At 39.2% G+C, this 13,080-nt stretch overlaps 1 protein-coding gene across 2 annotated transcripts in view; it reads left to right on the top strand.

Annotated features, from left to right (window-relative positions):
* The window catches only part of SLC4A2 (solute carrier family 4 member 2), a 154,557-nt gene that overhangs the window by 124,017 nt on the left and 17,460 nt on the right, over positions 1 to 13,080 (top strand). For both annotated transcript variants that reach the window (XM_082257960.1, XM_082257961.1), the window contains exons 13-17: positions 679 to 892; positions 1,353 to 1,568; positions 1,760 to 1,908; positions 3,736 to 3,930; positions 4,144 to 4,365. In XM_082257960.1, the coding sequence (XP_082114086.1) occupies positions 679 to 892; positions 1,353 to 1,568; positions 1,760 to 1,908; positions 3,736 to 3,930; positions 4,144 to 4,365 (996 nt within the window). The remainder of the gene's footprint in view (positions 1 to 678; positions 893 to 1,352; positions 1,569 to 1,759; positions 1,909 to 3,735; positions 3,931 to 4,143; positions 4,366 to 13,080) is intronic.

The following is a 13,080-nucleotide window of genomic DNA, read 5'->3' as shown; positions in this document are numbered from 1 at the left end:
TCTTTTATTATCAGACACTCATCCTAGCAGTAGAAGGTCTCCGATTCCTTCCAAAGAAGGCTACCATTACCAGACACGCTTCCTAGCATTACAAGGTCCCTGGTTCCTTCCATGGTTCCTTCCAAAGAAGGCTTCTATTATTTTCTTTTCCCAGGGAGATGAAGCCACACAAGAGGCTGGAATTAAATATTTTATTTTATCTTGGGAAGGATATAAATACGTATGGGGATTAGAACTCCTAGCCTTGTTCCTCTTCACATTTAGGTCCTACTTTATGAAGTGCCATAATGTATGGCCAAACTGGCATGAGGGCAACCTTCTCATGCCTTTACATGTTTCTAAGATACAAACAAATAAAGCTCCATCTTCGGATCCATGTGTACTTGAGATCACACATTAAAAGCAAATCAGTTTTCTCATTGCGCATTGTAATATATACTGTATATACTGTATATACTGTATATATACGGCCTATTCATTCATTTAAATAGCCGTTATTCACTTCCGTATTTCTTTTAACTGTGCACCCACCTTTGCTTTGTCTCCTCTGCTCTCTTTTTCCTGTGCCAATCCTAACTTCTCTTCCCTTTAGGCCTCTGAGTTATCCTGATTCTCCGAGTCTGTCCTTTCCTTGCTGTGCACCTTTGTGATCCTCCCCATGTATATCCTCCCCCCCAGTGTTTCCACGAGGCTGCCTACCTTGCTGACGATCGCCAGGATCTTCTGACTGCCATAAACGAGTTCTTGGACTGCAGCGTGGTTTTGCCACCCTCTGAGGTGATGGGCGAGGAGCTTCTGCGATCTGTGGCCCTCTTCCAGAGAGAGATGCTCCGAAGACGCCAAGGTCAAGAGAAAAAGGTGGCAGAAGAAGTTAGCACTACCAAAGATAAAGGTGAGCCAGCCTTACCCGCTCCTACACCATACAGAAGAATGCAGGTCGACCTTTATAAGTCAGTGGTTGAAGCTGTGAAATGACGGAAGGAAGGTTGAAAAAGACTGCTTGGGATGAGTTAGTCACACTGGCCAGCTTTCCCAATAAGACTTTTCAGGGGCAAGCCTCAAGATATGCAGTGTAAAGTAATGCTGTAATTAGGGTAGGGGCCATCATATGCTAGGGATCCTATTGTAAAATGGGGTGATGTGATCCAAGGAGATCCAAGGAGATTTCCTAGCACTGATTATTGTGAAGGAAGGCTGGCAAGACTTAGATTTAAACTTGTTTTGAGGGCCAAGGCTAAGCTTTATACCTGGGATGTGGAGGTAGACATCATGATAAAGGCTCTTTTATACCATATGGGAGGAAATCTTTCTTCCAGGATGTTCTCAGCTCCTTGTCTCCCTCCTGTCTTTAGATCTCCTCACAAAAGCTGCTGTGTCAGACGAAGGGGAGGATGATCCCCTACGGAGGACTGGCAGACCATTTGGGGGCCTCATAAGAGATATCCAAAGACGTTATCCCAAATACCCTAGTGATTTCCGGGATGCGCTCAATCCACAATGCATGGCGGCTGTCATCTTCATTTATTTTGCGGCACTGTCCCCTGCAATTACTTTTGGGGGACTTCTGGGTGAGTAGTTTGTTCTATGCTATGACAATCTCTCCATCTCTGTACACCTCAATGTCTTTTCCTACTCCTCTCCATCAATCATTCTGTGTATCTTCATTACCCCCATGTCACATACCTATCTATCATTTTCTCCACCTCCACGCTGTGTCTGCTGGACCCTACACTTTCACATGCCAATGTTTTCTCTTTAGGTGAGAAGACAAAAGGTTTAATTGGGGTATCAGAACTTATCATTGGAACCTGTCTACAAGGAGTGATATTTTGCCTCCTTGGGGCGCAACCACTACTTGTTGTTGGATTTTCGGGACCCTTACTGGTGTTTGAAGAAGCTTTTTATACGGTGAGGTTTGCTTAACAGGTAATCCAAGAAAATGTTGATTAGGTAAAGAAAGCATACCTGGAAAACCTTGGGGAAGAATATATTAAGAAAGGAAGTCAAGACCTTGGCCAATGCATAGCAGACACCAGGACCTGTGTGTTGTGGAGTCTAGGAAAAAGATAGAAGCCGACTGATAAGGATAATTGATAGGGGGAACCTGTTAGTGTGCGGTAGGGTGGTTCTGGGATTTTGTGGTTGATAGTGTGCTAAATTTGGATCATCTATACAATGTAATACAGAAAAAGGACCTGGCGCCTAGGTTGTCAATAGTTACAAGCAACCAAAAAACTGAGGGGTTTATTTATTATTTATGACCACTGCTGACTATCTGCAGGTGTACCAAACATCAGAGTAATGAGGAAATCCGTCAGCGCAGATCTACACTCCCCTAGTTAATGAAGTGGGGATAATTGAATACATTATCCCCTATTATAACAAGAAACAATTCCTTTGTGCTCTATCCTAAAGTGCTGGTGCAACTATTGTAAACAATTATTATACACAATCGCTCTCATATAAGTGTAATCAATAGTGCCACAAAGCAAAATGGATGTTACATATAAAAATACAATCATAAACTACAAATTCATATCGTGCATGAAAAATATACTGCAAATCCAAAATCAAATAACGTAATACAATGATCCAAAAATCAGAGGCCACAACAATTGTCCCATATTTTATAAAGTCCCAGATAAAATGTAAAAAAGTGCAAGTAGCAATGTGCAAAATCTTCAACAGGCATTTCTGTGCAAACACCCTGTGCAATCCTTCCACCGATCACCACAAACTGACTCACCAGATGGAGTGGCGGGTAAAGTTATAAACCAGCTTCAACCTTTCTTATAAAATATCCAGCAGACTGACTCTTAACTCTATAGTTGATATTCTCATCTCTATAATCAGGCTCTCTCATAGGGGTATATGGAGGTGTGCAATTTTAAGAAGAAAGGAGAATCCACATAGTGTAAATTATTTGATCCTTAGTGTTGGGTGGACACTTTTAAAATGTGAGTGATACAATTGTGTTTTTTAAATAAACTCATACAGTTTTTATGGATTTACACTATGTGGATTCTCCTTTCTTCTTAAAATTGCACACCTCCATACATCCCTATGAGAGAGCCTGATTATAGAGACAGGAATAATAACTATAGAGTTAGGAGTCAGTCTGCTGGATATTTTATAAGAAAGGGTGAAGCTGGTTTATAACTTTACCCGCCACCCCATCTGGTGAGTCAGTTTGTGGTGATCGGTGGAAGGATTGCACAGGGTGTTTGCACAGAAATGCCTGTTGAAGATTTTGCACATTGCTACTTGCACTTTTTTACTTTTTATCTGGGACTTTATAAAATATGGGACAATTGTTGCGGCCTCTGATTTTTGGATCACTTTATTATGTTATTTGATTTTGGATTTGCAGTATATTTGTCATGCACGATATGAATTTGTAGTTTATGATTGTATTTATATATGAAAAATGAATTTTTCTTTGTGGCACTATTGATTACACTTATATGAGAGCGATTGTGTATAATAATTGTTTACAATAGTTGCACCAGCACTTTAGGATAGAGCACAAAGGAATTGTTTCTTGTTATAATAGGGGATAATGTATTCAATTATCCCCACTTCATTCACTAGGGGAGTGTAGATCTGCACTGACTGATTTTCTCATTCATCTATACAATATAACTGAAAATACAGAAGGCAGAAAAGATGGAGACATGTTATGTGGATATTGGCATTGGGTGGACATTCTAATGAACAATCCTCTTTCATGAACAGTTCTGCTCGGCAAATGGTTTGGAATACTTAGTTGGCCGTGTGTGGATTGGCGTTTGGCTAATTGTCATCGTGGTGGCCACTGTGGCCTGTGAAGGAAGCTTCCTGGTCCGCTTTGTCTCACGTTTTACACAGGAAATTTTCTCCATCCTTATTTCCCTTATCTTCATCTATGAGACCTTCTACAAGCTTTTCAAGGTAAGACTTTCAATCCCTCTTCCGTGTTCTTCCTTGACCTAAAGCCATGACAGGCAATTCTAAACTAGAAGTCCCACCATCCATCTCCACCACCATCTGCTCCTTCACCTATTTGTCTTTTGCTGTACTTGTCCTTCATCTTTCACCCAATACAGAATCGTAATTTTCTATCATTTCACATTTCCTCGCAAATGTTTGTCTTTTTTGTTTCAGGTTTTTCAGGAGCATCCTCTTACGAACTGCAATACCAACAACCTGACAGAGCCTGAGGATGTGAATGTGACCAGCATCTCACTACAGAACAGTACCGCAGTGCCCACTCGCATCCTGGGACAGCCGAACACGGCGCTCCTCTCCCTAGTACTCATGGCTGGCACTTTCTTTATTGCTTTCTTTTTGCGTAAACTGAAGAATAGTAACTTTTTCCCTGGAAGGGTGAGTGGCTACTGAATGGCTTAGCTCATTCATATTGGTGAACAGTGCAGTATTAAAGTAGCGGCCCCTTTGGCTTCGAGTAAATAACGAGAGGAGAGCTTCTGACGGGTGCAGTACTTTTATTATTTTGCATTAAAGGTGTGCAGACGGGTTGAACACCACCAATGTTAATCTCTATAACACCTTGAGCACCGTAAGCTATAAGCATCATGAGCACCGTGAAAACTCTAAAACGACATACAATACATTTGTTTACAGTGATCACTAAAAGGGGGTTACAAGGTGGATTTCAGTTATCTGCACACATATCTAAATTACATTAAACATCTAAGGAAACATGACTACATGTACAAGAATTTGGATTAACTACAGCATATTTTTAAACTAAAAGCATGGACACAATTTATGCCTAGGAACATATATACTTTTATATATAATACACTTTTACTGTATACCTCGCTCCGCTTACCAAGGGGTGCAACTTTAAACCTTAGAAAACCTCCATAGCAATCGCCTTCCCATGAGGTTCTGCTGACATGCTTGCATATGAATTCTGAGTCACAGAAAGCCTTCCCTCCGAATTAGAGGAAAGAGGAGTGGTCTGCTGATTAGAACATTCCCCAGGAAAACAAGAGGAAGGCAGAAAGGTTCCACCTGGCAGATAGTGCAGAATAAGGATTTAAAGTAATAAGCGGACAGTTACAATTAATACTATACTATTGGTACTATACTAGGATGGAGTCATACAAAAAAGAGTTGGGGAGTGGAGCGATGAATAAGAAGAGGTGGGGTCATACAGAGAAGAGTTGGAGAGTAGAGGGATGTATAGGAAGAAGTGGGGTCCTACAGAGATTACTTGGAGTGTATATCTATGGATAGGTAGAGGTGGGGGGGGGGGTCATACAGAGAAGAGATGGAGAGCAGAGAGATGGATAGGAAGAAGTGTAATCATACAGAAAAGAGATAGATAGTAGAGGGATGTATACAAAAAGGTGGGATCCTACAGAGAAGAGTTGGAGTGTATATGTATAGGTAGGTAGAGGGGGGGGTCATACAGAGAAGAGATGGAGAGTAGAGCGATGTATAGGAAGAGGTGAGGTCATACAGAGAAGAGTTGGAGCGTATATTTATGGATAGCTAGAGGTGGGGTCATACAGAGTAGAGTTGGAGAGTAGAGGGATGGATAGGAAGATGTGGGGGTTATACAGAGAAGAGCTGGAGAGTAGAGGAATAGATAGGAAGAGGTGGGGATCATACAGAGAAGAGTTGGAGAGTAGAGGGAGGGATAGGAAGAGGAGTGGTCATACAGAGAAGAGCTGGAGAGTACGGGGATGGATAGGAAGAGTTGGTGTGATACAGAGAAGAGTTGGAGAGAAGAGGAATGGATAGGAATATGTGGGGTCATACAGAGAAGATTTGGAGAGTAGATGGATTGATAGGAAGAGATGGGGTCATACAAAAAAGAGTTGGAGAGTAGAGGGATGGAAAGGAAAAGATGGGGTCAAACAGAGAAGAGAAGTAGTGTAGAGGGATAGATAGGAAGAGATGGGGGTCATACTGAAAATAATTGAAGAGTAGAGGGATGGATAGGAAGAGGTGTGTCATACAGGGAAGAGTTGGAGAGTAGAGGAATGGATAGATAGAGGTGGGGTCATACAGAGAAGAGTTGGAGAGTATTGGGATGGATAGGTAGAGGTGGTGTGATGCAGAGAAGAGCTGGAGAGTAGAGGGATGGCTAGGAAGAGGGGGGGTCATTCAGAGAAGAGTTGGAGAGTAGAGGGATGGCTAGGAAGAGGGGGGGTCATTCAGAGAAGAGTTGGAGAGTAGAGGGATGGCTAGGAAGATGTGGGGTCATACAGAAAAGAGTTGGAGAGTAGAGGGATGGATAGGAAGAGGAGGGGTCATACAGAGAAGAGTTGGAGAGTAGAGGGATGGCTAGGAAGAGGTGGGGTCATTCAGAGAAGAGTTGGAGAGTAGAGGGATGGATATGAAGAGGCGGGGGTCATACAGAGAAGAGTTGGAGAGTAGAGGGATGGATATAAAGAGGTGGGGGTCATACAGAGAAGAGTTGGAGAGTAGAGGGATGGCTATGTCGCGCTCGTACTTCATTATGTCAGAATATTTATACTGCTCCGAATATAACAGTGTCTATTTATGTCAATAAGCAAAGATCTATGAGGAAGGAGAATCTTCACCTATTTCCACAACTCAATATGTAGTGAATTCTTTTTAATTGATTAATTTCTTTTTAAATACCAATCTCAGTGAGTACAGTCTACAGTATGGAATATATATAAAATATTTATTCTCAAGACATGTAATCACAATATATGATCAAACATGAAGTGACACAAAGAAACAACTCTACATAAAATACAAACTTAAAACAATCAATGCAATGTGATGTTTAGCTCAATAATGAAAGTGAAACTAAAACAAAGTGAAAGCAAAACGAAAGCAAGATTACCATTTCTCCAGGTATAGCATAAACCATAGGTACATTTTCTATATAAACAGACCACAATTGTCTGCGAATCGCATAGCCGAAAGTCACTTCACTGCAGATGAAGCGAGAATCAGCCATGCAAAACGGAAGACTAAATTTGCAATAATGTGCTAAATCTGATATTAATAAAAATGTATAAAAACAAAAATCAGCTTTTTAGAGAAAAATCTACCATGGTTTATACGGCTGGGATTGTAATCTTATTAACCTTTAATATGCAATATAAAACATATAAGGAAGGAATAAACAATATTGAATAAAATCAAATAATACAGCAAGGCATATTTACCACACTTAAGATGGCGGCTAGCTTCAAATGGTCATTACCAGAGTCCTAAGATGGATGCCAGTGAGGGAGGAGTTTCGTTTGGCGTCCCTCAAAGTTTCAGATGAATGATGGAGCAAGATGGAGTATGTCTGGATGAGTATATAAATGGATGTAGTAGTGTGTGTGATGTATGTGTGATGTCTGTTGGGCAATGTAATGTAATGTGTGTCTCATCTGGGTTGTACTTTTAAATGGTATGAACAAAGGGCTATAAAAATTACCATAAGTTAAACCCAGAGGGATGAAACATTATCCCCATTGGTTGGGATATTCTATACCTTAACTGGTGAGGTCTTAGACACACCTCTTTTGATAATTAACCCAATGTTTTGTATAATAAAGTTAAAGGATGATTTCTCTATGTTCAAGATTGACTATAAAAGCACAACATAAAACTTTGTCCATACCCCCAGTACATACATAAATGTCCATCTGTATCTCCATCATTCATCTTGGCAAGCAATGCCATTTCAATAATTATATTTTTAATACAATATATATATACTTATATTGGAAATATCTCAACCATCCCAAGACTGCATCTGGTATTATCTCCACAGGAGGCAGTATTGCATTACTTATTAGATTTAGAATAAAAACACGTCATAACCTACACAATAGCCCACTATTAAAGATGACCTTTTTGACCTATGGCCAGTGAAAATCCATTACTTATTTGAATATGCCATAAGCTGTCAGACATTTAGTCTGGTTTGGAAGATCTATAGTGGTCATAAAAACGTAACTTCTCTAAAATGAGGTAATTCGTGACGAGATACACATGTTCTTACACTTATTAAAAAAAAATTCTGAGTAAGATTACTACTGTAAGTATATAAACCCAAAATGTGATATAACATTCCTAAATATATATGTATATGCCTTACATAATATAATGACATAATTATGGCTAATATCTTCTCACACATAATAATGTATCTTTAAAAACCTATATATAGTTCATTTTAAATGTCTGCTAGAGAATACTGGGGTATTGTCCATTGTTAAATAATTACAGACAGACTGGGATTGCCATTATGTCTTATCTGAAAAGGTGTCTATGTAAATCTTATTTACGATCTTAAAAGAAATACAAAGACCTCTGTTGAAACTCTATTCTCTCTTGTAAGAGACATTTTGTTTAACAAGTACATATGAACTTTCTTTCACCTTAAAACAAGATGGAAACTATACTGTTCAGAATCTTATCTGCATAATATGGAATCTACATGGCTTTTTAAATCCCTTTTTTTTCTATTATTATTTTAATCACCCCAATAATCCCGACAAATTCCCACCCCCTTTCTTCCCAGTATGCCGGTGAGCAGCCTAGCCATATCTGGAAAGAAAGCTTTATAAGGAGTAGCAAAAGAAAAAAAATGTCTTGTTCTCTTTTTATAAGAGAATAGTTCATATTGGGAATTGTTCATAAGTTTTAAGTAAAGCGGTAATAAAAAAAAATGAGAAAAAAAAAAATCAGTTCAAAATGTCAGTTCGTAGCGACTTTGCTTAGCGTTAGCTATGTCACAAACTGTTCCTTACTAGTCTTTTTAAATTTCGATCTCCTGGTAAAGAAACTCAAATGTACCTTGAAATCTGCATCTCCAGTTTACAAAGTCTTGATGGAGACAGAAATTAACTGCTGCAATGGCATTGGCAACTACCATTCAAAGCGCAGTAAAACAATGTTGGCAATCAGGAATCCGAGAAATCTGTTTGGACATTCAACCTTGGATGTTGGTTGGATAATGAATGGTTTCAGCATGGTCTAGAGTGTCATACACCTAGACTGAGTTTTGCTCACATGTGCAACGCACCATTCTCACATCTCCTTCAATTGAAAACAGGAGGTAGTGCGATTCCTCTCAATGGATTTCCTCGGATCAAATGCACAAAGATCTGTAGAAACAAATCTTCCTCTCCGTCAACAAGAATCTGGGGCGTCTCGCAGCTTGATTTCTGAAGGAAGATCCGATCCAATGAAGGGTTCCATCCTGAGCTGGGCTCTAAGGAATGAGATGACTCATCCAATCGCTGCGTTTTTGGCAAACATCATCGTCTGTACCAATCAACGACCTGGCATGGAAGGTTAATCCCCTCCTATTAGATGAAACATACAGTATGAATATACATTCTTATCAATTGAAATTTCAATGCGATGTTGGTACCCTCAGCTTTCTCAGAGTTCTCCTTTAATCCACCGTGTGATCAGCCTTTTCTGACCATCAGTGAAGGTGAGACTATATATGCGACCTTTCTTAGGGCGACTGACTTCTGGGGCTTATTAACATGGGGATGTATTCATCGCCATGGATACTAGGCATTGAACAATAATACAATGATCTAATATTTTGTTTAAATTTACCTACTACTTGGGAGGAAAAAAAATATAATATCTCCCCCTATGGGGCATCAATGCAATTTTTTGTAGGCAATAAAACTACCTGACATTGAGGATTCCTTCTTGGTTACCGTATTCAACCTTTAACCTCTTAACTTCATTACGTCATTAGGGTTTGATCCTCCTTGGTATCACCGTCATAGGCGATTTTTTGAAATGTGTCTGCTTTGAGCGACCTGTTTGAGTCAGAGGGATGAAGTGACCACTGAAAAATAGGAGGGTAGTTAGTATCTAACAACCAAGATCCCCTGGCAGGGATTTCAGGATCCTCAATGCTGTGACCTGGGATAAAATGGTGTTAGAACCTCTGTATCCTATACCTCTATTCAGTGTATCCCACTGATTCCTGCCACTTGGGCATTTAAGGGTTTTGTGGCCCTTTGGCTGGCCACAGGATTTGTTCCTAAAGAGGAATTATTTTAGTTCTGGGCTGCAGTGCCCTGAGTGAACCAAGTGATCAGCTGATCCAACTTGGCTTCTACTCAACTGAAAACCTATTCAGAATTTGATTATTGGCTCCGCCTCCTGCGGTGCCTATGTCTCTCGGGTTCAGACATATGGGACAGATCCCCATCAGAACCAGTTGCTCGGTTCTGGCGTGAGGTCTGGGCCTTAATGTCACTCGATCTTCCTGAGGATTTTGGGGATCCCTAAGATGGGGCAAATCCCTATTTATTTGTGGGTGTCCCCCCCTTGTTAATGGGATGTCCGATGTCCTCCTTGGGGCCTAGGTGGCATGTCACCTGTTACTACCTTTGCCAAACTTATTATCATGTACATGGGCAATGCCTCAAAGCACAGGGATTTAAATTCCAGGTGGTTGTACTCAGCTCCTTCATTGAAGGGTGTTAAGCACTTTTGAGTACGGCAAAAAAAAAAAAAAAAATCAATGGGCTTTATTGCTGTGTACATTTTAAATTGTAGATAACAGCTCTAGCAGCAGTGAGATTTTTATATGGGCTGGATTTTAAATTACATCCTACAGGCACAACACAGACAGGGTGTTTTCATAGGCCTCAAGATGATCAATAATGTTTAAGGACCCTTTCTTAACAAAAATCAGGACAGTATTCTTTTTAAAACTTTTTAAATTCTGGAGGTGCATGGTATCTTTTTAGGGGTGCTAGCATTTTTGCAGTGACCTGATATGACTCATAACTATTTATGAATGGCTGCCCAATTTCTGCCCTTCTATATTATGAATATGGCTGGGGTAGGACATGGACTCTCTGCCTGACTCCCCCCCATTGTCTGGGTCATAACCATCAGACTGGGAGTCATATCTGGGTCTATGAATTAATTTCTTCATTTATTAATGCAGGACTAAAAAACATTACCCTTTTTGCATGGACACCATGACCTTTTGGAACTCTCCTATTTAGTTACTAATGAGTTCCTGTCATGACTTGAACTGTTACACTTTTTTTTTCCACTGCTGGTTACTCGGCAACTTTTGCTAGAAAACATTTTTCCTTGCTTAACACTTCCTAATTATTGCATTAATCATTTACATTTCTCTTTTAAATGGTTGCTTTCATTACAGCTTTCTTGATAAGACTTCTGCCACAGTTCTACTTCATTTTGCAGTTTCACGCTACATTCTCTTAACTGATGTGTCCCAATAGAGGTCACTTTCACCTGCTCAAGGAGGTTCCTTATCTCACTTCCTATTATTTGGAGTGGAGATTGGAACTTTACTAAATTCCTTTTTGCTGAGCCTTCTGGTGCAGTTCCTCACAAAAATACAGTATGATTGGCCATGACTCTAAAAGTATGTGATCACACTTCCTGACGTCTTTTGGTGTTAGATAAGCTATTGGTGAGTTCATACAGCAGGTTTTCCTCTACCCAAGTGTCAGATGCCCATTATTGGCTCGACTTCTGAGGATTTTGATATATGACTCTAACCAGCATTTACATATTCCACCATTTCAGACTCAGAGAGGTGTGTCCACACATTTATGATCTGTGCCATCTGTGCCAAATCTACTGGAGTTGTAGCATTACCACTAGGGACTGACACCTTGCCAGACTTGGCAGCGTGAACATTACCTGCTGTAGGCATTTGTAAGGCATTTCTATCATATTCACAATTAATTAAAAAAAAATTCCAAAAAAAATAATTTTTTTTTTCCAAAGTTATTGATTATGTCACCTGATCATAATTATGATTGGCATATGTAAGAAATCAATAATTATCTCACTAGGGCCTCCATTATATGTAAGAATATTTAATAATAATATTGCGCTCGTACTTCATTATGTTAGAATATTTATGCTGCTCTGAATATAACAGTGTCTATTTATGTCAATAAGCAAAGATCTATGAGGAAGGAGAATCTTCACCTATTTCCACAAATCAATATGTAGTGAATTCTTTTTAATTGATTAATTTCTTTTTAAAACCATATACCAATCTCAGTGAGTACAGTCTACAGTATGGAATATATATAAAATATTTATTCTCAAGACATGTAATCACAATATATGATCAAACATGAAGTGACACAAAGAAACAACTCTACATAAAATACAAACTTAAAACAATCAATGCAATGTGATGTTTAGCTCAATAATGAAAGTGAAACTATAACAAAGTGAAAGCAAAACGAAAGCAAGATTACCATTTCTCCAGGTATTGCATAAACCATAGGTAATTGTTCTATATAAACAGACCACAATTGTCTGCGAATCGCATAGCCGAAAGTCACTTCACTGCAGATGAAGCGAGAATCAGCCATGCAAAACGGAAGACTAAATTCGCAATAATGCGCTGAATCTGATATTCATAAAAATGTATAAAAACAAAAATCAGCTTTTTAGAGAAAAATCTACCATGGTTTATACGGCTGGGATTGTAATCTTATTACCCTTTAATATGCAATATAAAACATATAAGTAAGGAATAAACAATACTGAATAAAATCAAATAATACAGCAAGGCATATTTACCACACTTAAGATGGCGGCTAGCTTCAAATGGTCGTTACCAGAGTCCTAAGATGGATGCCAGTGAGGGAGGAGTTTCGTTTGGCGTCCCTCAAAGTTTCAGATGAATGATGGAGCAAGATGGAGTATGTCTGGATGAGTATATGAATGGATGTAGTAGTGTGTGTGATGTATGTGTGATGTATGTGTGATGTCTGTTGGGCAATGTAATGTGTGTCTCATCTGGGTTGTACTTTTATATGGTATGAACAAAGGGCTATAAAAATTACCATAAGTTAAACCCAGAGGGATGAAACATTATCCCCATTGGTTGGGATATTCTATACCTTAACTGGTGAGGTCTTAGACACACCTCTTTTGATAATTAACCCAATGTTTTGTATAATAAAGTTAAAGGATGATTTCTCTATGTTCAAGATTGACTATAAAAGCACAACATAATACTTTGTCCATACTCCCAGTACATACATAAATGTCCATCTGTATCTCCATCATTCATCTTGGCAAGCAATGCCATTTCAATAATTATGT

The sequence above is a fragment of the Pelophylax lessonae genome (genome assembly GCF_965119305.1).
Source record: "Pelophylax lessonae genome assembly, chromosome: 5".
NCBI lineage: Eukaryota > Metazoa > Chordata > Amphibia > Anura > Ranidae > Pelophylax > Pelophylax lessonae.
The sequence above is the reverse complement of the archived record's forward strand: the minus strand, read 5'-3'. Positions and strand labels throughout refer to the sequence as shown.